Source organism: Artemia sp. Qi Xiang Cuo, chromosome 16, assembly GCF_049724085.1.
Source record: "Artemia sp. Qi Xiang Cuo chromosome 16, ASM4972408v1, whole genome shotgun sequence".
Classification (NCBI taxonomy): Eukaryota; Metazoa; Arthropoda; class Branchiopoda; order Anostraca; family Artemiidae; genus Artemia; species Artemia sp. Qi Xiang Cuo.
In genome coordinates this window covers 62,434,687-62,462,359 of record NC_142809.1, presented here as the reverse complement: position 1 = coordinate 62,462,359, position 27,673 = coordinate 62,434,687, and the positions used below count along the sequence as shown (strand labels likewise).

Here is a 27,673-nt window from a genome sequence, read left to right as displayed (position 1 = left end):
ATTTTATGAGTTATACAAAGCATTTATAAAAGCCCAAAAAGCGTGTACAAGTGATATAAAGCATCAGTAAGAGTTTTATAAGTGATACTAAGCATTTATTAAAGCACCAAAAGCGTGGACAAGTGGTATAATGCATTCGTAAGAGTCTTGTCAGTGACACAAAGCATTTATAAAAGCAACTAAAGCGTGTACACGTGGTATAAAGCATCAATAAGAGTTTTATCAGCGATGAAAAGCTTTTATAAAAGCACCAAAAGTCTGTATAAGTTGTATAAAGCATCAGTGAAAGTTTTATAGGTGATACAGATTATATATAATAGTAATACAAACGTGTATAAGGGGTAAGTAGCATCAGTAAAAGTTTTATGTGTGATTAAAACCATATATAAAAGCACCAAAAGCGTGTACAAGTGGTATAAACCATCAGTAAGAGATTTATAGGTGATGCTAAGCATTTATTAAGGCACCAAAAGCATGGACAAGTGGTATAATGCATTTGTAAGAGTCTTTTCAGTGACACAAAGCATTTATAAAAGCAACTAAAGCGTGTACATGTGGTATGAAGCATCAGTAATTATTTTTTAAGTCATAAAAAGCATTAATAAAAGTTCCAAAAGCGTGTAAATGGGAATAACGCACCAGTAAGATTTTTATAAGTCATACAGGGCATTTATAAAAGCCCCAAAAGCATGTAAAAGTGGTATAAAGCACCAATAAGAGTTTTATGAGTGATAAAAAGCATTTGTAATAGCACCAAAAGCGTGTACAGGTAGTATAAAGCATCAGTAAGAGTCTTATAAGTGATACAAAGAATTTATAAAAGCACCAAAAGCGTGTACAGGTGGTATAAAGTATCAGTAAGAGTTTTATAATTGATACAAAGCATTTATAAAAGCACTAAAAGCGTGTACAATTGGTATAAAGTATCAGTAAGACTTTTATAAGTACTAAAAAGCATTTATAAAAGCACCAAAAGCGTGTACAAGTGGTATAAAGCATCAGGAAGATTTTTATAAGTGATACTAAGCATTTATTAAAGCACCAAAAGCTTGGACAAGTGGTATAATGTATTCGTAAGAGTCTTATCAGTGACACAAAGCATTTATAAAAGCAACTAAAGCGTGTACATGTGGTATGAAGCATCAGTAAGTATTTTTTAAGTCATAAAAATCATCTATAAAAGCCCCAAAAGCGTGTACAAGTGGTATATAGCACTAGTAAGAGTTTTATAGGTGATACAAAGCATTTATAAAAGCACCAAAAGCGTTAAAAAGTGGAATAAAGCATCATTAAGAGTTTTATAGGTGATACATAGCACCAAAAGCGTGTACAAGTAGTATAAAGCACGAGAAAGCGTTGTAAAGGGGACACAACGAAATTATAAAAGTCCTAACAGAGTGTTTAGATACCTTAAAGCACCAGTAAAAATTCTTGGAGTTAGGCAGATCTTGTCTAAAAGCCCCAAAAGCGTGTACAAGTGGTATAGATCATCAGTAAGAGTTTTATAATTAATAAAAAGCATTTATAAAAGCACCAAAAGCTTGTACAAGTGATATAAAGCACCAGTAAGAGTTTTATAAGTGATACAAAGCATTTATAAAAGCACCAAAAGCGTTTATAAGTGTTATAAAACATCAGCAAAAGTTTTCTAAGTGATACAAAGCATTTATAAAAGCACCAAAATTGTTTACAAGTGGTTTAAAGTATCAGTAAGAGTTTTATAAGTGATATAGAGCATTTATAAAAGCACCAAAAGCGTGTACAAGTGGTATAAAGCATCAATAAGAGTTTTATTAGTGACAGAAAGCATTTATAAAAACACCAAAATCTTGTACATGTGGTATAAAGTATCAGTAAGAGTTTTATAAGTAATACAGAGCATTCATAAAAGCACCCAAAGCGTAAACAAGAGGTATAAAGCATCAGTAATAGTTTTATCAAGGACACACATTCTTTTTAAAGGACCAAAAGCGTGTAAAAGCGGTATGATGCATCAATAAGAGTTGTACAAGAGATACAAATCATTTATAAAAGCACCAAAAGCGTGAACAAGTGGTATAAAGCATCAATAAGTGTTTTATAAGTAATACAAAGCATTATAAAAGCACCAAAAGTGTGGACGAGTGGTATAAAGCATCAGTAAGAGTTATATAGGTGATCAAAAGCATTTATAAAAGCTCCAAAAGCGTGTACAAGTGGTATAAAGCATCAGTAAGAGTCTTATGTGTGATAATAAGCATTTATAAAAGCACCAAAAGCGTGGACAAGTGGTATAATGCATAAGTAAGAGTTTTATAAGTAATACAAAGCATTTATAAAAGCACCAAAAGCGTGTACAAGTGGTATGAAGCATCAGTAAGTATTTTTTTAAGTGATAAAAAGCATTCATAAAAGCCCCAAAAGCGTGTACAAGTGGTATAAAGTATCAGTAAGAGTTTTGTAGATAATTCAAACCATTTATAAAAGTAACAAAAGCGTGTACAATTAGTATAAAGCACCAGTAAGAGTTTTTTCGGCAATACAAAGTAATTATAAAAGCACCAAAAGCGTGTAAAAGTGGTATAAAGTACCAGTAAGAGTTTTATGAGCGATACAAAGCATTTATAAAAGCCCCAAAAGCATGTAAAAGTGGTATAAAGCACCAGCAAGAGTTTTATAAGTGATACAAAGCACCAAAAGCATGTACAAGTGGTATAAAGTATCAATAAGAGTTTTATAGGTGACACAAAGAATTTATAAAAGCACTAAAAGATTGTACAAATGGTATATAGTATCAGTAAGAGCTTCAGCGGCAATAAAAAGCATTTATAAAAGCACAAAAAGCGTTTACAAGTGGATTAAAGCATCGTTAAGAGATTTATAAGTGATACAAAGCATTTATAAAATCACCAAAAGCGTATACAAGTGGTATAAAGCATCAGTAAGAGTATTTTCAGCGATGCAAAGTTTTTATAGTAGCACAGAAAGTTTTAACAAAGTGTAAAACTAAGAAGACAGAGTATTTTAGTTGATATAGAGCATTAATAAAAGAACCAAAAGCTAATACAAGATCTATAAAGCATTAGTAAGAATTTTATTAGTGATACAAAGCATTTGTAATAGCACCAAAAGCGTTTACAAGTGGTATAAAGCATCAGTAAGAGTTTTATAAGTAATACAAAGCATTTATAAAAGCACCAAAAGCCTGTACAAGTGGTATAAAGCATCAGTAAGATTTTTATAGGTGATTAAAAGCATTTATAAAAGCCCGAAAATTGTGTACAAGTGGTATAAAGCATCAGTAAGAGTCTTATAGGTGATAAAAAGCATTTATAAAAGCACCAAAAGCGTGTACAAGTGGTATAAAGCATCAGTAAGAGTGTTAAAAGTGATACAAAGCATTTTTAAAAGCACCATAAAGTGTGTACAAGTGGTATAAAGCATCAGTAAGAGTTTTATAAGTGATACAAAGCATTTATAAAAGCACCAACAGCGTGTACAAGTGGTATAAACCATCAATGAGAGTCTTATAAGTCATACAAAGCAATTATAAAAGCACCAAAAGCGTTTACAAGTGGCAAAGAGAATCAGTACTAGGTTTTGAGGTGATACAAAGCGTTTATAAAAGCCTCAAAAGCACATTAGATTGAAATAAAGTAGAAATAAGAGATGTGCAAACGAGAGAAAGCATTTATAAAAGCACCAAAAGCGTGTCAAAGCGTTATAAAGAACCTGTATATGTTTTATAAGTGACACAAAGCCTTTATAATAGCACCAAAAGCGTTTAAGAGGGGTTTAAAGATCAAGGATGAATTTAATAAGTGATCAAAAGAAGTTATAAAAACCCCAAAAGCGTGTCCAAGTGGTATAAATCATCAGTATGAGTTTTATATGTGATAAAAAGCATTTATAAAGGCACCAAAAGCGTGTACACGTGGTATGAAGCATCAGTAAGTATTTTTAAGTGATAAAAAGCATTAATAAAAGCCCCAAAAGCGTGAGCAAGTGGTATAAAGTATCAGTAAGAGTTTTATAAGTGATACAAAGCATTTATAAAGGCCCCAAAAGCATGTACAAGTAGTATAAAGCACCAGTAAGAGATTTATAAGTGATACAAAGAATTTATATAAGCACCAAAAGCGTGTACAAGTAGCATAAAGCATCAGTAAGAGTTTTATAAGTGATCCAAAGAATTTATAAAAGCACCAAAAGCGTGTACAAGTGGTATAAAGTATCAGTAAGAGTTTTATAAGTGATAAAAAGTAATTTTAAAAACCCCAAAAGCCTGTCCAAGTTGTATAAAGCATCAGTAAGATTTGTATAAGATCCACAAAGAAGTTATAAAAGCCACATAAGCGCGTACAATTGGGATAAAGCATCATTAATAATTTTATAGGTGATACAAAGCATTTATAAAAGCCTCAAAATCGTTTACAAGTGGTATAAAGCACCAGTAAGGGTTTTATAAGCGATACTAAGCATTTATTAAAGCACCAAAAGCGTGGACAAGTGGTATGAAGCATCAGTGAGAGTTTTAAAAGTGATACAAAGTATTTATAAAAGCACTAAAAGCGTGTACAAGTGGTATAAAGCAGTAAGAGTTTTATAAGTGATACAAATCATTTATAAAAGCACCAAAAGTGTGTGCATGTGGTATAAAGCATCAGTAAGAATTTTATAAGTGATACAAAGCATTTATGAAAGCACCAAAAGCGTGAACAAGTAATATAAAGCATCAGTAAGAGTTTTTTAAGTGATACAAAGTTTTTATAAAAGCACCAAAAGCGTGTACAAGTGGTATAAAGCATCAGTAAGAGTTTTTTAAGTGATACAAAGCATTTATAAAAGCACCAAAAGCGTGTACAAGTGCTATAAAGCATTAATAAGAGTTTTACAAGTGATAAAAAGTACTAAAAAGGTCCCCCAAAACGTGCAAAAGATGAATAAGTAATAGGCAAAAGTTTTATAAGCAATAAATAGCATTTCTTAAAATCACAAAAGCGTGCAAAAGTTGAAAAAGGAATCATTACGAGTTATAAAGGTGGTACAAAGCACTTATAAAAGCCCAAAAAGCGTTTACAAGTTGTATAAAGCATAAGTAAGAGTTTTATAAGTGATACGAAACATTTATAAAACCACCAAAAGCATGGACTAGTGGTATAATACATCCGTAAGAGTCTTATAAGTGACACAAAGCATTTATAAAAGCAACTAAAGCGTGTACATGTGGTATGAAGCATCAGTAAGTATTTTTTAAGTCATAAAAAGCATTCATAAAAGCCCCAAAAGCGTGTACAAGTGGTATAAAGCATCAGTAAGAGTTTTATAAGTGATACAAAGCATTTATAAAAGCCCCAGAAGTATGTACAAGTGGTATAAAGCATCAGTAAGAGTTTTATAAGTGATACAAAGCATTTATAAAAGCACCAAAAGCGTTTGTAAGTAGTATAAAGCATCAGTAAGAGTTTTATAAGTGATACAAAGAATTTATAAAGGCGCCGAAATTGCGTACAATTCGTATAAAGTATCAGTAAGAGTTTTGTAAGTAATACAAAGCATTTATAAAAGCACCAAAAGCGTGTGCAAGTGGTATAAGGCATCAGTAAGAGTTGTATAGGTGATAAAAAGAATTTATAAAAGCACCAAAAGCTTGTACAAGTGGTATAAAGCATCTTTCAGAGTTTTTTAAGTGATACAAAGCATTTATAAATGCAATAAAAACTTTCATAATCACTCAAAATCATAAGTAACAGTTGTATAGCTGATTCACATTATTATTAACACCCCCAAAACCGTTTAAATGTGGATTAAATTATCGTTTAGAGTTTTATAAGTGACAAAAAGCAATTACAAAAGCCACAAAGGCGTATGCATGTGGCAAAAAGCATCAGTAATAATTTTATGGGTTATACAAAGCATTTATAAAAGCACCAAAAGCGTGTACAAGTGGTATAAAGCACCAATTAGGATCTTATAAGAGATGCAAAGCATTTATAAAAGCACTAAAAGCGTTTACAAGTTGTATAAGTTATCAGTAAGAGTTTACAGGTGACACAAATTATTTATAAAAGCACCAAAAGCGTTTATAAGTTGTATAAAGGATCATTAAGAGTTTTATAGGTGTTAAAATGCATTTATAAAAGCCTGAAAAGCGCGTACAGGTGAAATAAAGCATCGTTCAGAGTTTTATAAGTGATACAAAGCATTTATAAAAGTACCAAAAGTGTGTAAAAGCGGTATAAAGTCATCAGTAAGAGTTTTATAGGTGATACAAAGCATTTATAAAAGCCACAAAAGCGTGTAGTGATATGAAGCATCAGTAAGAGTTTTAAAATAAGTGAATGCAATATTTATACACGTTTATCTCTCGACAAGGTAATTTTATTTTATTTTAGTTCTAAGTTGAGGATACCTTGATTTAACTCTAAAGCTTCAGTAATTAATTAAATTGCAAGTATACGAAAAAAACTACTTTCAACTATTAAAGTCCCGTTTCACTTGCTCCAGACTTCGATTAATTGCCCTGATTCTAAGGAAGACCTAAATTCGTATTATTATCAGATTGTGGAATGTTTAAAGTCGGCCACAAATTCTGCAGTTCCGTTTGAGCACGTGCGTTCTGGGTCTCGTAAGCCCCTGTGCAATTTATACCCGGAAGTGAAAATAGTAAAGAACTGCGTAAAGTTTTGGTTGCGACTGCAGAACACTTTTTCTAATTTTAAACATACAAGTTTCATCAAATTTAGTTTTACCCATCAAAAATTACAAGCTTGAGAAATTTTGCCTGATTTTCAAAAATATCATAGAATCTTAATGAAAATCACACCATCAGATTCAGAATATCAAAGAACCTTACTGTAGTGATTTAAAGGCTCCTATTTGCAAAAAACTGAAATTTGGAATTTTTTCCCAGAAGAAAGATCACAGATGCGTTTTTATTGTATTTTTTTTCACAGGAGTGATCTTATCGACCCGGTGGTCCTTGAATGTTGCTAAGAGGTTCATTTTAACGGAAATTAAAAGTTTTAGATCCTTTAAACGAAAATAAAGTTATTATAATCACATTGAAAAGGTTACTGTTTACAATATGTTAAAAAGATACAAAGGGATTGATTTTTCTCGTATCATAAGTGAATGCAATATTTATACATGTTTATCTTTCGACAAGAAATTTCTATTATATTTTTGTTCTTAGTTCAGATTCGCTAAATTTATTATGTAAACTTCGAAAATATTTATGGTATCCGAGCAATAATTTGAATCTTTTCATTCAAATCATAAATAGGGACTATGTAAGTTATATTAAAAACAATGATTATAAGAACAAACCATTGCATATATTAGGCTTAGTTGTTTTGTGTTTCACAAACAAGTATTGAATTACGAAAGATGATAAAAATAAGGCATCATGTTGTATTTTCACTTTCTTATATATAGAACAGTTATTGTCTTAAACACCTTGCGTCATCGTAGTTGATAAAGCTGCTCTAAATACTGATCGAAGGTTGGCAGGCTCAGTCTCCCATGTCGCAAGAAAAATACCGTGTCATTTATCTTGTACTTTCATTCCAGAGTTTTAAAAAAATTTTCTCTTAATTCGTCACATGACTAAAAGTTTTTTCTTTTCCAGGTTGCAGCGGTAGCTACCAAACCAGTAAGAGACGATCAAGCCCAATAATAAAAAAAAAAATATTCCATAAGTTATAAAACAAGAATCGGATCAAAATACAAAATACACTATTAGAACCACAATGTCCAATATATTGTTTTATAATGACTACTAAGTTCAGATATCCATCTATTAAACTTAAAAAAATAGAATAGGATTGCAAATGCAAATGCCTTTTAAGCAAATAAACTTGAAACAGCCTTCAAAAATTTTTCATTAAACATGTCTAAACGAAGTAATTTCTTTGTCGGTGGAAACTAGAAGTTAAATAGAAAAAACAGGATATTAGAAACATAATAAATTTCCTAACTGCTGGAAATCTTGACCCAAACACAGAGGTTGTTTGTGGTCCTCCTACCATTTATTTGGAGCATGTTAGAAAAACTTTACCATCATCCGTTGGTATGGCAGCACACAATTGCTACAAGGTTCCTAAAGGAGCATTTACAGGAGAGACTAGTCCTGCAATGATCAAAGATGTTAGAGTTGAGTGGGCCATCTTAGGTCATTCTGAGAGAAGAAACGTGTTTGGGGAATCTGACGAGCTAATTAGGGCCAAGGTTGGCCATGCTCTTGATGCTGGGTTGGAGGTGATCCCATGCATTGGTGAAAAACTCGAAGAGAGGGGAAGTGGAACGACAGAAGAAGTTGTTTTCCGTCAGCTTAAAGCAATTGCTGATAATATCAAGCCCGATCAATAGCAAAATTTTGTAATTGCTTATGAACCAGTTTGGGCGATCGGTACTGGCAAAACAGCGTCTCCAGCTCAGGCTCAAGAGATTCATGTTAAGCTTCGCAAATGGCTAAACGATAACGTCTCTGCGGACGTGGCTCAGAAAACACGAATTATTTATGGTGGCTCTGTAACTGCTGATAACGGAGCTTGCCAGAGAGGGAGATATCGACGGATTTCTCGTCGGCGGCGCGTCCCTCAAGCCGGATTTTGTTCAAATCGTCAATGCCCCTCAGTAAATTATAGAGGATTTTGTTTAGTTTCTTTTTTAAATCTACTTGTTTGTGATACTTTTTTTTGTTATAATGAATGTACAGGCATGTCTTGGGAGTTAGCTCTGTCCCTAATATTGGTCATCAAGCCACTTGTGATAAATTTTGCATCATTTGAAAAACTTGTCACTAGTATCAACTTTCAAAGGTGGTTTCAAGTCATGTTGTTCATTTGCACAAACTAGCAATATTTAGGCAGATGTGACCCATAATCAGACAATAAATCGTTTCCATTTGCTACCAATTACTCATGTTTTATCTACTACTTAAATATTGGACTTAGGTAGCTGCCTGATTCTTTGAGATTTGTTTCTTACTATTCCAAAGAAAAAAAGCCGTTGTTGGTAATCAGGGATCCGGGTTGCAGTGGTACCTTGCAACCTAGTAAGAGACGATCACGTCTCATAATAAAAAATACAATAGCTTATAACTCATAAAAAAAAGTATCAGATTGAAACTCAAAGTACACTATTAGAACCACCTTGTCCGACACTCCTATATACAAAACTTACAGTTTCTTGGTTTAAGCAACAAAGAAAATTTGCTTGAACTACCTTATTCAGCATCGACGGCATCTTTTTTTCCGTGTTTTCTTTCTCCTCAGCTAGCTGGGCAATGGAAAATCAGCTAAATGGATCATTTTAAAGAGAATCACAACATCTAGTGCTTTTTGCAGTTAAAGATAATCCAGGTTGCAGCAGTAGCTAGTCCGGGTTGCAGCAGTAGCTAGCAGCCTAGTAAGAGACGATCACGCCCCATTGTGAAAACTAAAGTAGCCCATTACTCCTGAAAAAATATTCAGATCAAAACAAGAAGTAAACTATTAGAATTGTCTTGTCCAAAACCTCTATATAGCAAACTTACCGTCCCTGGGCTTGAATAAAAAGGACAATATATTGGCTTGAAAATCAAGAAAATTGACTTTAACCAATATATTCTCACATACGGCATATTTTTTTCTTTCCGTTTTATTTTTCTCCTCAGCTAGCTGGGCACTGGATAATCATAGAGAGCTGTGTAATGGCTCATTTTAAAGAAAATTGCTACATCTAGTTCCTTTTTTAATTGAAAATAATGTATTTTTAAAAATAGAAGCAATTTAAAAAAACTGCATTTTCATGTACAAGCTTGATGAATGACATTATAATCGTAAATAGGTTATAACCATATATGACGTAATAAGTGAATGCAATATTTATACACGTTCATCTCTCGACAAGATAATTTTATTTTATTTTAGTTCTAAGTTGAGGATACCTTGATTTAACTCTAAAGCTTCAGTAATTAATTAAATTGCATGTATACGAAAAAAAACTACTCTCAACTATTAAAGTCCCGTTTCACTTGCTCCAGACTTGCATTAGATGCCCTGATTCTAAGGAAGACCTAAATTCGTATTATTACCAGATTGTGGAATGTTTAAAGTCGGCCAGAAAAACTGCAGTTCCAATTGAGCACGTGCGTTCTGGGTTTCGTAAGCCCCTGTCGAATATTCATCCGGAAGTAAAAATAGTAAAGAACCGCGCAAAGTTTTGGTTGTGACTGTGGAACGCTTTTAATCGACCTACTTCCGGTGCCGTGTTTACAGTCAAGCAAAAAACGAAGAAAGAATGCAAATCCTGTTTTTTGATTAGTATGAGTAATTTAAATCGCTCATTGAAGAAAGTAAAAAGATCAGATTCTACTGATTGTGATGATTTTACATAAAAAAAATGGATTTAAAAGTAGATTTTAAATATACAAGTTTCATCAAATTTAGTCTTTCCCATCAAAAGCTACGAGCCTGAAAAAATTTGCCTGATTTTAAAAAAAGTCATAATATCTTAATAAAAATCGCACCATCATATGCAGGATATCAAAGATTTTTTTGACAGAAGAAAGATCATGGATGCAGGTTTTTTTTTGCCAGGAGTGATCTTATCGACCCGGTGGCCCTAGAATGTTGCTAAGAGGCTCATTTCAATGGAAATTAAAAGTTTTAGTGCCTTTTTAGATAAAAAAAAACATTTTAAAAATGAAATCACTTTATAAAAAAAACTGCATTTTGGATGTTTTTTTCTTTTTACTGCATCTTTTCAACGATATTTCATTTTTGAAGCAAGCCCAATTTCTAAGATCGATTGTCTACTAATAATCACATATGACTTAATAAGTGACGTGACGTAATATCTAACACCGATTGCGTACTATTAACGATATATGACGTGATGACTTATCTCACGTAAAAATTAAAAAAAAATCAATATTATTTTAGTTTTAAGTTCAGAATCGCTTAAGTTATAAACGGCAAAAATATTTATGGGATCTGAGCAATAATTTTAATGTTTTTATTCCAACTAGGCAAATACCGGAAAATTTTAAACTTAGTTTTTTTTTTGTCAGACAAAATGAGCTCGATACTCGATTATGCTCACAAGTTTGAAGCCAATCGACTTGCATGACACACTTTAATATGGAATCATATAAATTGAGGGCTCATTGTCAAGGCCACTCAGGTGACGTTCGCAGTGTTGATGTTCAGAGACTGGGTAATGATGAATCATTTGCCTCAGGATCTCGGGATAAATATATGAGGATATGGAAATTAGGTGATAATTCCGTAAACCACACATTCCAATCTGAGCTGCACCAAAAATACATAGGCGCCGTGGTTTGGACTTCAAGTGACAATGTGGCAACTGCATGTCAAGATGGATTTGTGAGGATATTTACACAGTCAGAAGAAAAACCTTTTCAAACATTTAAAGCACACTCTGAAAATGTTTCATGTATTGGGTATGTGGCTACAAATAAACTTCTTATAACAGGATCATGGGACAAAACTGCTAAAGTATGGGAGGAAAGTAAGTGCATTTATGAATTGAAGGGCCATTCAGCTGCTGTTTGGTGCGTTGCTGCAGTTGAAGATGTAGATTCAATGTATGTACTGACAGGATCCGCCGATAAAAAGATATTTCTTTGGAAAAAAGACTACTGTGTACAAAAGTATGAAGGTCATACTGATTCTGTGAGGTCTTTGCTTGTTCTCAGTTCTCAGGAATTTTTATCGGCATCTAACGATGCATCAATTAAGCACTGGTCTATCAAGGGAAAATGTATCGCCACATATTACAGCCATGAAAATTACATCTACAGTTTAACCCGTTTATCAAATGGATTCGCAAGCTGTGGTGAAGACAGAACTGTAAGAATTTGGCAGTTTCAACGAAAAGATTTAAATAGACAAGCTGAATGTATACAAATAATTCATCATCCTGCAATAAGTGTTTGGACTGTTGGGGCTTTTTCAAATGATGACATTGTTACAGGATCTAGTGATGGTGTACTCAGAATATTCAGCAAAGATGTAAGTAGACAAGCTCCAGAAGACGATCAGATAGCGTTTCAAGATGAAGTAATCGAAGCGGAAGCGGCTGTTCAGCAACAAAATGACAAGATTGATATTAAAAACTTACCTGGCCCAGAGTCACTTTTAAAACCCAGAACGAAAGATGGTCAGTTTAAAATTATTAATGGAAACAACGAAAGAATTTGTTACTCTTGGTCAGCGTCAAAACAAGAATGGGAAAAAATTGGGAATGGTGTTGGAGTCAATGATAAAAACAAAGAATCTTCAAGCAGCAAAGAATATCTGGGGAAACGCTACGACTATGTATATGATGTTGATGTACAAGAAGGCCTTCCCCCGATTAAGCTTCCATTCAATGAGGGAGACGATCCCTATACAGCAGCTCAAAAATTCTTAACTGAAAATGAACTAAGCCAACACTTCTTGGATGAAGTAGCTAATTTCATTATTAAAAACAGCAATTGGAATGCTACGAAACGTCAATCTAGCTCCAGACGCTCCTACGTAGATCCATTTACTGGTGCTGGTCGCTACGGTCGATCTGGAAGTGCTGCTAAAATTACTTTTGCATCTAAATACTTCCCTCAAACAAATCCTGTTCGCATCGAACAAGCAAATATCAAGGGAATCGTAGCTAAACTGAAGGATTTCAATACCAAGTTACCCTCTGAACTATCTGTCAGCTCTGATTCCCTTGACTCTTTGGAAGGAATAATGCCGGGGATAAGCGAGACGAATGCTGATCGCCTCTTAGCCATTTTCGCCACAACGATGCATTGGCCCGGCGAGTACATTTTTCCTGTACTAGATTTGCTCCGACTTGCGGTAATCGAAGAGAATTTTACCCGACAACTTGTCGATACATTAACACCATCAGGCCTAATTGAATTACTGAAGAAATATTTCATGTCATCCGCTGGTGCTGTAAACATCATGCTTAGTGCTCGTATCATTGCTAATCTTCTCACAAGTATAATTGGAAAAAAAATCATTTTGCCCGAAGTAGACAGAATTCTTCTTAGTGTTATCGACATCATTGAAAACTGTAAAAACTCAAGTGATAGCCAAAAGAAGCAGCTTAATATAGCTTTATCGACAGTATTGCTCAATATATCAGTGCTTAACATTCAACACCATTTTAGTATGGAAACTAAAGCATCGGTACTTGAAGTAAGTCGATCGTTACTCGCAAATTGTAGTGATCAAGAAAGTCATTTTAGGATTTTAGTTGCCCTTGTAACAATGTTGCAAAAGGGAAGAATGAAGCTGGTTTCGTTTTGTCTTGAGTTCATTCCTATACTTAACCAGCTTAAAGAAGTTAGCGACTCGCAAAAACAAAGTCAATGTGCGGAACACCTCCTAGAAGTTCTTGGTGTTTAACATAGTTGTGCTATTCGTCCCTTTTTATGCTTGGATACCTTGATTTAACTCTAAAGCCTCAGTAATTAATTAAATTGCAAGTATATGACCAGATTGTGGAATTTTTAAAGTCGGCCACAAATTCTGCAGTTCCGTTTGAGCACGTGCGTTCTGGGTCTCGTAAGCCCCTGTGTAATATATATCCGGAAGTGAAAACATTAAAGAACCGCGTAAAGTTTTGGTTGCGACTGCGGAACACTTGCAATCGACCTACTTCCGGTGCTGTGTTTACAGTCAAGCAAAAAACGAAGAAAGAATACAAATCCTGTGTACACAATGCAAGACTCAACACGTGGGACGGTCCAAATAATAGAATGACCTGGAATAGAGTTATCAATAGCAATAAGTATACACTCCAAGCTCAGTATAAACTAAACCTTATGAATTTTGTGCATCACTGTGTTGACATATTTTCCATATTCAAGTAGTATGTTCAGAAAATTGTTTTCTAATCTACTTTGTTTGGTCCTGCCAGTGTCTCTTTGTCCAAATACAGTTCTTGCGATTAGCATGAGTAATTTATATCGCGTGCTGAAGAAAGTAAAAAGATCAGATTCTACTGATTGTGATGATTCTACATCAAAGGAAATGGATTTGTATGTAGATTTTAAACATACAAGTTTCATCAAATTTAGTTTAACCCATCAAAAGTTACAAGCTTGAGAAATTTTGCCTGATTTTCAAAAATATCATAGAATCTTAATGAAAATCACACCATCAGGTTCAGGATATCAAAGAACCTTACTGTAGGGATTTAAAGCTCCTATTTGCAAAAATATGAAATTTGGAATTTTTTCCCAGAAGAAAGATCACAGATGCGTTTTTATTTTATTTTTTTTCACAGGATTGATCTTATCCACCCGGTGGTCCTTGTATGTTGCTAAGAGGTTTATTTTAACGGAAATTAAAAGTTTTAGTGCCTTTAAACGAAAATAAAGCTGTTATAATCACATTGAAAAGGTTACTGTTTACAATATGTTAAAAAGATACAAAGGGATTGATTTTTCTCGTATAATAAGTGAAACTAGCGTTTACGGTCAAAGAAAGGTATATTTGTTCAATTTTTATGGAAATGGCTTATTTTTGATCCAAAGCTAGGTTTTTCAAACAAAAAATTCACATTTGAACCAGAGAAATATATTTTCTATAATTTTATTACAAAAACTAGAGTTTACGGTTTAACAAAGGTATTTTCGTTCAATTTTTATTGAAATGGCTTATTTTCGATCCAAAGATAGATTTTTTCTAACCAAATATTCACATTTGAACCAGAGAAATATTTTTTCTATAATTTTCTTACAAAAAAACTAGAGTTTACGGTCAAACAAAGGTATTTTTGTTCAATTTTTATGGAAATGGCTTATTTTCGATCCAAAGATAGATTTTTTCTAACCGAATCACATTTGAACCAGAAAAATGTATTTTCTATAATTTTCTTACAAAAAACTAAAGTTTACACTCAAAAAAGCTATATTAGTTCCATTTTAACGGAAATGACTTATTTTCGATCCAAAACAAGGTTTTTTCAATGCAAAGATTCAAATTTGAACCAGAAAAATTCATTTTCTATAATTTTCTTACAAAAACTAAATTTTTCGCTCCAAAAAAGCTATATAAGTTCCATTTTAACGGAAATGGCTTATTTTCGATCCAAAGCTAGGTTTATTCTAATCAAAGATTCACATTTGAACCGGAGAAATGCATTTCCTATATTTTTCTTACAAAAACTAAAGTTTACGCTCAAAAAAGCTATATTAGTTCCATTTTAACGGAAATGGCTTATTTTTGATCCAAAGCTAGGTTTATTCTAACCAAAGATTCACATTTGAACCAGAGAAATATTTTTTCTATAATTTTCTTACAAAAAAACTAAAGTTTACGGTCAAACAAAGGTATTTTTGTTCAATTTTTATGGAAATGGCTTATTTTCGATCCAAAGATAGATTTTTTCTAACCAAATATTCACATTTGAACCAGAGAAATGTACTTTCTATAATTGTCTTACAAAAAACTAAAGTTTACGTTGAAAAAAGCTATATTAGTTCCATTTTAATGGAAATGACTTATTTTTGATCCAAAACAAGTGTATTTTTGTTCAATTTTTATGGAAATGGCTTATTTTCGATCCAAAGCTAGGTTTTTTCAAACCAAATATTCACATTTGAACCAGAGAAATGTATTTTCTATAATTTTCTTACAAGAAACTAAAGTTTACGCTCAAAAAAGCTATATTAGTTCCATTTTAACGGAAATGACTTATTTTCGATCCAAAACAAGGTTTTTTCAAACCAAAGATTCACATTTGAACCATAGAAATATATTTTCTATAATTTTCTTACAAAAACTAAAGTTTATGCTCAAAAAGCTATATTAGTTCAATTTGTACAGAAATGGCTTATTTTCCATCCAAAACAAGGTTTTTTCAAACCAAAGATTCACATTTGAACCGGAGAAATGCATGTTCTATATTTTTCTTACAAAAGCTAAAGATTAGGCTCATAAAAACTAAATTAGCTCCATTTTAATGGAAATGATTTATTTCCGATCCAAAGCTAGGTTTATTCTAACCAAAGATTCACATTTGAACCGGAGAAATAAAACTTTCTACAATTTTCTTACAAAAACTAGCGTTTATGGTCAAAAAAGGTATATTAGTTCAATTCTTATGAAAATATCTTATTTTCGATCCAAAGATAGATTTTTTCTAACCATATATTCACATTTGAACCAGAGAAATGTACTTTTTATAATTTTCCTACAGAAACTAGCGTTTACGGTCAAAGAAAAGTATATTTGTTCAATTTCTATGGAAATGGCTTATTTTTGATCCAAAGCTAGGTTTTTCAAACCAAAAATTCACATTTGAACCAGAGAAATATATTTTCTATAATTTTATTACAAAAAACTAGAGTTTACGGTCAAACAAAGGTATTTTCGTTCAATTTTTTTTTAAATGGCTTATTTTTGATCCAAAGATAGATTTTTTCTAATCAAATATTCACATTTGAACCAGAGAAATATATTTTCTATAATTTGCTTACAAAAAAAATAAAGTTTATGGTCAAACAAAGGTATTTTTGTTCAATTTTTATGGAAATGGCTTTTTTTGATACAAAGATAGATTTTTTCTTATCAAAGATTCACATTTGAACCAGAGAAATACATTTTGTATAATTGTCTTACAAAAAACTAAAGTTTACGTTCAAAAAAGCTATATTAGTTCCATTTTAATGGAAATTATTTATTTTCGATCCAAAACAAGTGCATTTTTTTTCAATTTTTATGGAAATGGCTTATTTTCGATCCAAAGATAGATTTTTTCTAACCAAATATTCACATTTGAACCAGAAAAATGTATTTTCTATAATTTTCTTACAAAAAACTAAAGTTTACGCTCAAAAAAGCTATATTAGTTCCATTTTAACGGAAATCACTTATTTTGGATCCAAAACAAGGTTTTTTCAAACCAAAGATTCACATTTGAACCGGAGAAATGTATTTTCTATAATTTTCTTACAAAAACTAAAGTTTACGCTCAAAAAAGCTATATTAGTTCCATTTTAACGGAAATGGCTTATTTTCGATCCAAAGCTAGGTTTATTCTAATCAAAGATTCACATTTGAACCGGAGAAATATATTTTCTATAATTTTCTTACAAAAAAACTATAGTTTACGCTCAAGAAAGCTATATTAGTTCTATTTTAACGGGAATTACTTATTTTCGATCCAAAACAAGGTTTTTTCAAACCAAAGATTCACATTTGAACCAGAGAAATGTATTTTCTATAGTTTTCTTACAAAAAAACTAAAGTTTAGGCTCAAAAAAGCTATATTAGTTCCATCTTAACGGAAATGGCTTATTTTCGATCCAAAGCTAGGTTTATTCTAACCAAAGATTCACATTTGAACCAGAGAAATAAAATTTTCTACAATTTTATTACAAAAACTAGAGTTTATGGTCAAACAAAGGTATGTTTGTTCAATTTTTATTGAAATGGCTTATTTTCGATCCAAAGATAGATTTTTTCTAACCAAATATTCACATTTGAACCAGAGAAATATATTTTCTATAATTTTCTTACAAAAAAAATAAAGTTTATGGTCAAACAAAGGTATTTTTGTTCAATTTTTATGGAAATGGCTTTTTTTTATACAAAGATAGATTTTTTCTTACCAAAGATTCTCATTTGAACCAGAGAAATACATTTTGTATAATTGTCTTACAAAAAACTAAAGTTTACGTTCAAAAAAGCTATATTAGTTCCATTTTAATGGAAATTATTTATTTTCGATCCAAAACAAGTGCATTTTTGTTCAATTTTTATGGAAATGGCTTATTTTCGATCCAAAGATAGATTTTTTCTAACCAAATATTCACATTTGAACCAGAAAAACGTATTTTCTATAATTTTCTTACAAAAAACTAAAGTTTACACTCAAAAAAGCTATATTAGTTCCATTTTAACGGAAATGACTTATTTTCGATCCAAAACAAGATTTTTTCAATCCAAAGATTCACATTAGAACCAGAGAACTGCATTTTCTATAATTTTCTTACAAAAACTAAAGTTTACGCTCAAAAAAAGCTATATTAGTTCCATTTTAACGGAAATGGCTTATTTTCGATCCAAAGCTAGGTTTATTCTAATCAAAGATTCACATTTGAACCAGAGAAATGTATTTTCTATAATTTTCTTACAAAAACTATAGTTTACACTCAAAAAAGTTATATTAATTCCATTTTAACGGAAATGACTTATTTTAGATCCAAAACAAGGTTTTTTTAGACCAAACATTCACATTTGAACCGGAGAAATGTATATTTTATAATTTTCCTACAAAAACTATAGTTTACGCTCAAAAAAAGCTATATTAGTTCAATTTTAATAGAAATGATTTATTTCTGATCCAAAACTATGTTTATTCTAACCAAAGATTCACATTGGAACCGGTGAAATAAAATTTCTATAATTTTCTTACAAAAACTAGAGTTTATGGTCAAAAAAGGTATATTAGTTCAATTCTTATGAAAATATCTTATTTTCGATCCACAGCTAGGTTTTTTCTAACCAGATATTCACGTTTGAACCAGAGAATTGTACTTTTTATAATTTTACAACAGAAACTAGCGTTTAGGATAAAAGAAAGGTATATTTGTTTAATTTCTACGGAGATGGCTTATTTTTGTTCCAAAGCTAGGTTTTTCAAACCAAAATTCACATTTGAACCCGAGACATATATTTTCTATTATTTTATTACAAAAACTAGAGTTTACGGTCAAAAAAGGTATATTTGTTCAATTTTTATTGAAATGGCTTATTTTCGATCCAAAGATAGATTTTTTCTAACCAAATATTCACATTTGAACCAGAGAAATATATTTTCTATAATTTTCTTACAAAAAAACTAAAGTTTACGGTCAAACAAAGGTATTTTTGTTCAATTTTTATGGAAATGGCTTATTTTCGATCCAAAGATAGATTTTTTCTAACCAAATATTCACATTTGAACCAGAGAAATGTATTTTCTATAAGTGCGTTACATAAAACTAAAGTTTACGTTGAAAAAAGCTATATTAGTTCCATTTTAATGGAAATGACTTATTTTTGATCCAAAACAAGTGTATTTTTGTTCAATTTTTATGGAAATGGCTTATTTTCGATCCAAAGATAGATTTTTTCTAACCAAATATTCACATTTGAACCAGAAAAATGTATTTTCTATAATTTTCTTACAAAAACTAAAGTTTACGCTCAAAAAAAGCTATATAAGTTCCATTTTAACGGAAATGGATTTTTTTTTTGATCCAAAGCTAGGTTTATTCTAATCAAACATTCACATTTGAACCGGAGAAATGTATGTTCTATATTTTTCTTACAAAAACTAAAGATTACGCTAAAAAAAGCTATATTAGTTCCATTTTAACGGAAATGGTTTATTTTCGATCCAAAGCTAGGTTTATTCTAACCAAAGATTCACATTTGAACTGGAGAAATATATTTTCTATAATTTTCTTACAAAAAAACTATAGTTACGTTCAAAAAAGCTATATTAGTTCCATTTTAACGGAAATTTCTTATTTTAGATCCAAAACAAGGTTTTTTCAAACCAAAGATTCACATTTGAACCAGAGAAATATATTTTCTATAATTTTTATACAAAAACTAAAGTTTACGCTCAAAAAAAGCTATATTAGTTCAATTTGTATGGAAATGGCTTATTTTTGATCCAAAACATGGTTTTTTCAAAACAAAGATTCACATTTGAACCAGAGAAAAATACTTTCTATAATTTTCTTACAAAAAAACTAAAGTTTACGTTCAAAGAAGCTATATTAGTTCCATTTTAATGGAAATGGCTTATTTTCGATTCAAAGTTAGGTTTATTCTAACCAAAGATTCACATTTGAACCACAGAAATATACTTTTTATAATTTTCTTACAAAAACTAGCGTTTACAATCAAAGAAAGGTATATTAGTTCAATTTGTACGAAAATGGCTTATTTTCAATCCAAAACAAGGTTTTTCAAACCAAAGATTCACATATGTATTTTTTCTTTTCTTTTACTTATACTCCGCTTTTGTTACCTTAGCGGGTTAAAAATAAATTATTATTATTATTATTATTATTTGAACCGGAGAAATATATTTTCTATAATTTTCTTTCAAAAACTAAAGTTTACGCTCAAAAATGCTATATTAGTTCCATTTGTATGGAAATGACTTATTTTTGATCCAAAACAAGGTTTATTCTAACCAAAAAATCACATTTGAACCAGAGAAATGTATTTTCTATAATTTTATTACAAAAACTAAATTGTACGGTCAAAAAAAGGTATATTAGTTCAATTCTTGCGGGAATGCCTTATTTTCGATCCAAAACAAGGTTTTTTTTGGTTTTTTTTCAACCGTTTGTTCTCTTCTTTTGACTGGTTTGTCAATAGAGAAAGATCAGAAGCCTAAGCTTTAATCAGACACCGTTTTAAGTTTAAATCATTTTAGGACTCTATTTCTGAACATCTAAGTTTTAAAAACAACAGCCTTTCTTTTCAACTGTAAGTAATGATCAAAATAGAAATTAAAGACAAACAGCAATTATTCTGTATTTTAGAAGAACTGCCCCTTCCTCAACCATCGCTTTTTTTTTTTTTTTTTTTTAGTGTTCTCAATCTTTTTTAGAATGTGTGGAGTGAGTGGGGGCTCACAGTTGAGGAGGAAGAGGAGCTTCTATGTACTTGTACATCCATTGATGCTAGTGAGTTCACAGTTGAGGAGGAAGAGGAGCTTCTCTGTACTAGTATGTCAGAGGATCTATTGAGGAGGGGGCCTTCGGGCCGAAGGTGTCAGGTTGAAGATGTCGGGCGATTGACACCAAGTTTACCGACACTTCAAGTACGTGAAGATTTATTTGAGGGGGTCGTCTCCTGAGATTGAGTGTATACCAACCCCTCTCATAGATATTATGGTAGTGGAGGAAGATGATAGCGATATTGAGTGGTATGAACCAGATATTATATATATAAAAACTATTGTAAATATCGATATTTAGACGAGTAAATGATTAGAAGAATGTGTTATTTTTTATCTTTGATAGAAAACTTGACTGTGGACTGATAGTACTCTATTGGGATGATCTAATTAAACTGAACTATTCATGTACAGAAGTCTATCCTGGTATCCTTATTCTATACATATCTAGTAAGAGAAAGTAAATATAGTATAAACAAATTTATTGCATGATTACAATATAGAACTCATTATGCATAACAATAATAAGATTCATCGTTAAATGATATATGAGAGCTCTTCCATCACAATGTCTTTAAATCTTCACTTTAGATTTCTTCATCGGTGTATAGGCAACTGTCGTGAACCACTAATGCCGGTAAATCATTTGGATTCACTGTATATTGATCTTGATTGACTGAAAAGTCAGGGTCACATTTTCTACAGTATAATGTAACTTCACTTTTGTCATATCTCTTTGTATAGTCAATGATACTATTTGCATTCATATTATGAAATTCACGAGTTTCAATCTGACTATTTGAAGCAATATCACATACAGTGTTTTGAAATGGTGAATAACATTCGGTAACTGCCCAATAAAAATCACTTGGTTTATAGTCATAATAGACTGTGTCGTCACAACGATGACGTTGAAACCAAATTGTCTTGTTACCCCAACAGTTGAATCGTAGACCTGGCTCCTCCTCCCAGAATAATTTAAATCCACGACGATACCAATCTCGTAGAAATAAACTAAAATCACGTTTGGGATTCTTTCCAATCATAGCGGGGTAAGTATTCTCCCACTGATCACATTTATCATAGTGACAATTGGAGCACAGGTGTCCTCTAGGGTGAGAATCACAAATCTCCTCAAGACATGAATTACATCCTTTAATTTGTACTACATAGCCTCTATGTAATTTACAAGGATTACATAATTTGCACTTTTCACTATAGTCATCAATAATTGTACAATTCTCACATTGAGTCCAACTACCAAGAGTGTACATGAATAATGGACACGTATAGAACATTTTTTTTTGGTTTCCAATGTCACTTGACTCTCTCACAGCTAAAACGAAACTGGTCGTCCCTGCTGACGCATAAATTCAAGGAGGAGGAATGGGAGAGGAGTAACTCTTTGACTTCACCTTTTTCGAATGGTGGGGGGAGCCATCTACATTGAATCCATTGGCAATGTTTTCAAAAGTATATTCACTATATGATTCTGCTTTGTTCCAATTAATACATCAATAAATTGAGTATAAGCATTTGAGTCACATCGGCAAAGCTTCATACAATAGTCCAATGGGGGAGAATTAGTTTTCATTATATTGTCAAGTGTTTCCCGAGAGAATATCCTGCGTTGAAGAGATAACTCGAGAAAATCGTCATCCAAAATCAAATGTTTTTACATAAACACTAGATTCGATCTAATTCTCTCTTTCTCAAATTTCTTAATTTTTCAATCCTTTCACTCTGACTGCTGACTCTAGACTGACCATGAATCGTTAGTCCTAGCATTCTGACCTGACAAGAAGAAAGGGAATATTTTCAATTTCGAAACAATTTTATTGAATAATTACAACAACAATATTACTAAGCATGTACAATTAGCGATACAGTTTATTGTCTTCGATATGTTTCCCTAATGCACTTAATGCACATTGAAGTCTATTCACATGTGCTATATCAACTTTTGCAGTGAAACATAATTGATCCTCCATTTTAAATTTGCTCAAGGATATCACATATCTTGCATATACTTCATCCCATTCCAGACAAAGCCGTGATCCTCTTGTGATTTCCACCGCAATGTTTGGTGCTCTTGTATTATTGTTACCAACTCCACTATCAACTTCTAATAGGGTAAACATTCTACTCTTCAACAGCACAAATATATCCAAATGAGTAAAGTCAAACTGTTCTTCTCACTCCTTTGAATTCTATTCACAGACTAATAAAAAAAACTATAGCAAAAATCCTTGCCTTATATTCTCTGCAAGCCTCTCCCGCTAATATGTAACCAGCCCTGTGATTGGCTTATAAGGAGATTTAACCGACTCTCTGATTGGTCTAGAAGGAGGTATGTGATTTATTTCCCGTTATTGGATCAATAAAATTCCCCGATCGATTACGCAATCAATTTCTCAGAAATTCTCTCCCCTTCGTGGATCGATAATCCTTGAATAAATTATAGCCTGTCAGCGTTAGACGAAATTGTAGATGGCAGCAGGGCTGGGGCTAGTACCCCCCTCTCTTTTTGAATAGAACCAAGATAATGCTTCCCCACGAACATCATGATGAGAAAGTTTACCAATGAGGATCTTGTGTGTAAGGCTGTCAAAAGCTTTCTTTACATCAAGAAAAATGGATGCAGGAATAAGATTAGAGTCTAAAGATTGTCGTATAAACTGGAGAAGTTTATTACAAGCATATTCTGTAGAATACTTTCACGAAACCCAAACTGATGTTGATAGAAAAAAAAATTTGCTTCAAGAAATCTCACCAGACGTTTTAGCATTGGCCTTTCAAATATCTTAGAGAACACTGACAAAAAAAGAGATCTGCCTATAGTTCTCAGGATCCTCACGGTCACCTCCTTTAAAGACAGCTATCACACGCGACAATTTAATACGTTGAGGAAATACTCCTTGTTGAAATGACCTATTAATCAAATAGCAAAGTGGGGTGATAATCGATGGAAGGATATGTTTGATTACTTCAGCAGAAATTTTGTCAAAACCTGTTGAAAAATTCTTTAAAGACAAAACAATATTTTAATTTCCTGCACCGTAATGTCCTCAAGAACCATTGATTTCGAGCATGGAGGGCCTAGGAACTGCTTCCAAGTCTGTGACACCGAGCAGTAGGAAACGCTATTAGCAGTTCATTTCCCTATCTCCGCAAAGAATTTGTTCATATTATGTCGTACTTGCCCTTTTTCTGTGATAAGTTGATCGTCTACCATAAGAGACTTAGGGAGACCTTCTAGTTTTTTGGATGGCCGACTAACTTCCTTAATCACGTCCCATGTCTTCTTTATATTTTTACCGCAATCATCAAATCTCTTTGTAAAATATACTGTTTTAGCTCTCCGAATAATTGATTTCAGCATATTACGGTACAACCTAAATGCTTCTAATTTAGCATCACTTGGTCTGTTTTTGTACTCTTTCCAAAGGTTCTGCTTCCTATTTATTGACTTGAGGACCCCGATGTTAGCCAGGGAGCTATGGGTGTTGATCTTTTTGATCGAGGATTCCTTAAAGGAGCTTTTAGACAATAAGCCGAGAATTTTTCCTTAACAGTGTCATAAAACTGGCCAAATATAACGTTATAATTGCCCAAATTAATATTTTCTGGTAATGAAAAGTCCCATGAAGATTTACTCAGATCTTCTTTCAGTCTCTCCAGATCCACTGGTGAGCAAGAGAATCTCGGTGTATCCTGGGGGACTAATCTTTGTGGATTTTGGAGGATTGGAAACAAGGCTGCAACTGGCAAATTGTCGGAACGTATCAGAGAGCAGCACTTCATTCTTAATGGAATGTAGTGATGAAAAAATATTGTCAATTAATGTTGCAGTCTGGTTAGAAATCCTTGTCGGTATGTTTATACAAGGAGCTAATCCATACGAAATTAGTAATAACAAAAGATCATAAGCCTGTCTAGATGACGGCTCCGCAAGGTCAAGGTTAAAGTCGCCCATCAATACAACTTCGAATTTTTCAGCAAAAAGTTTTCCAAGAACATCTTCTAATATTTCCATAAATTGAGTTATAGATCCACTTGGAGAACGATATACTTCACCTATTATTACCCTTTTCTTAGCGTTGATTGGGACTTCTATAAAAAGTGACTCAAATACCTTTTCATTATTTGTACATAAATCATGTCTTAGTACAGCCTGAAAATTATTTCGGATATAAAATCTGAGTCCACCTTTTCGGGCCATCTTTCGGTTAAAAAATATTGACACATAACAGGGAATATCCAAAAGTACCTGATTTTTCTCGCTCAAAAATGTTTCACAGAGACCGATAATTGCAGGGTACGAATTCCTACATAATAATTGAATATCGTCAAACGAGGAATTAAGGCCCTGAACGTTTAGATGCACAACCGGAAATGCATCACCCCACTGAGCTCCGGAGTCACAAAATCTCAGCTCCTCCACGAACAAACTATCAATAATATTCTCAAAATTTTCATATAAATTCATATTGGGGGCTTTACCAACCGTTTTATTTATAATTTCATTAAAATTAACTCTCTCACATTCATAATCATTTAATTTCCCTAGTGTTATGTTAGCGTTAATCCCCAACAGAGAATCAGTCTCAACCATAATTACTTACCGATGCAGGTGACAGAGAGCCATGCTGTAGTCGCGTGAACACCAGTGACGTCATCCTAATCCGAATTAAAAAGGCTATGACATGAACTTGATTATTTTGCTCTGAAACAAAAAAAAATTAACAAGTAAAATAGCACAGGAAGGAGTAAATACTGACGGTAAAGAAAGACAAATAAAAGGGAAAAATACAAAAAGACAAATAACATTAACGAAAAGCACATTTTTGGAAGATATAACATATTAAGCGGAAGCGAGCACTCACTAATAATCATGTGTCAGAATCGAAATCAGAATTGGCCGAGGGGAAAACTAAGGTAATCGGGTCGTAGCATGCGTCATCAACCTTGATCCAGTTAGAACTCGAAGTCTTTTTAGATTCTAGTCATAACCTAGTCCCTTTCTGAACCATTTTGGTATGAGACACTTTATCGGAGGCAACTTAACAATTTCTTAAATTATAAGCCATACTCAAAAGTTCTTTCCGACGTTTAGCCAGCTCGAATGGAAGGTCAATACTGACACTTTTCCCCGTATTTCTTAGATTACCAACACAAGCCATAATATTGTCCTTATGTCGAAGATTTAGAACAGATACAAACATAGGGTCCGATGCCGGACGCGAGGTTTGTTTCCTGGGACTTTTAGCCTTGCTTCTAAGTCTATAGATGGCCGTGAACTTAATATCCCTTTAGGTCCGTACCGCCATTTCTGACTAAAAATCATTAACGGTTTCTTCGATATCTTCATTTTCCTTGTTAGGAACTCCAAGGATGAGAAGATTCTTGCGTTTAACATACAATTCAGTTCTTAAAACCTGGTTTTTAACTGCCACATTAGAGCAGATTTCAAGCCAGTGTTCTCTTGTTTCAACGCTGCATTTTCCGTACGAAGATTTTCTACCAGTTTCTTTAAGTTGTCCATACGCTCATCGACATACGTTTTCGTGACAGACATCGCTAATTATATTTTATCGGTAATTAAAATATCGCTAAATATACTGTACGCTCGCTTCTTTCCTCAACTCATCAAAATGACATTTCAAAGAAACTTACGAGCATGGGCCCCTTTCTTCATAAAATCCAAATATGAGGGGCCCTGGAATCAACAGTGCAGTAATTGATATAAAACTGGATTTCACAGTTGAGAACTATCATGAAGTAAAAGTAATGTCTTGCCTTGAAAAGCACTAGTTCAGTACTTTTCGCTTTAGCGGAACACCATGCTCAGGCGTGGGATCAGAGATCAAAATTGTAGTATGCATATCACACGGAGCAGGTTGGCTAATCACAGGTAATTGAGGAAAGTTCAGATTGTACGAATCTATCTTGGCAGAAACTAGGGAAATCGCTTGCTCAAGGCTCGTAAGCTTGGCTCTAACCTGTGTAAACGCTGTTGCAGGGATCACAGGAACTTCTGATGGCTTTTTGATGACGAAAGAGGAGGGCTCTTCTCCATCGGTATCACAGTTCTTCATAAAGTCTATAATATCTTGCAAGTGATTGTGAATTACATTTGTGTCCTTTCTGACAGGGGGATCATCTTCATTCACACAACTCCATAGCTTTGCTTTCTCCAACTTAATAGTTTCCAAATCTTTAAAAAAGTCCACTCCTCTCCGTAAAATATCGGCTTCATCAATACCACTAAAATTGTTCTGAACAAAAATCAACAGCGGTGAATACACAAGCTCGGAAACGCTCATCTCATTATAAATTAACTTCAAAGCAATAATTAAAACCAACACATGCCAAGTACATGTAATTGTCAGATGACAAGCGCTGAATAATAGTAAATTAAGTTCATAAAAATAAACTTGCCACAAAGGTTTGTTTATAATCCAGGAGAAAGCGATTTTTTCGTCTGCATTGATATAATCCTTTGCAATAGATTTTAATCCAAAACAGGTCTCTTCACCATGAACTCTGAATGAATACTATGAGTTCTCCATTTCAAGACTCGTTTTTGTTCTGGGGATAATAAAAATTTTCAAGGCATTCCAGGTTTTACGAGTTGATTCAACATGCCATGAAAGTTTCCACTCAGGACCCTTGGCTATTCTTGATATATTGTACGTGCTCCTATTTAATATTAAGGATGTGCATAGTGTTTCGATTCCGTTTAACGTCCTTCTTTCCATTCCCTGAAAGTTTAAACATACTGTCAATAAACACTCCTAAGATCTTGAACACACGCCCATTTGACAACCCAAAGCATTGTATATAAATATAATACAGTATGATCATTCCCTATCTCAACAATTATACAAAGCTGGACCGAGATGCAAGTCTTCTGGAGAACATTTAAACAAGTATAAACATGAGCGACATTTGATTTTTTTACGGGTAGACAAGTCAGATTTCTCTTGAGCGCGAAACTTGG

The 27,673-nt window shown here is 32.8% G+C and overlaps 1 protein-coding gene and 1 pseudogene across 1 annotated transcript; both read left to right on the top strand.

Annotated features, from left to right (window-relative positions):
• Positions 1 to 7,870: 7,870 nt before the first annotated feature.
• Positions 7,871 to 8,620, top strand: LOC148943163 (triosephosphate isomerase pseudogene; annotated as a pseudogene).
• A 2,485-nt stretch (positions 8,621 to 11,105) lies between these two features.
• Positions 11,106 to 13,382, top strand: LOC148943162 (phospholipase A-2-activating protein-like). The gene has a single exon (XM_089102516.1). The coding sequence runs from the start codon at positions 11,106 to 11,108 to the stop codon at positions 13,380 to 13,382; it is 2,277 nt and encodes a 758-aa protein (XP_088958642.1).
• The last annotated feature ends 14,291 nt before the right edge of the window (positions 13,383 to 27,673 follow it).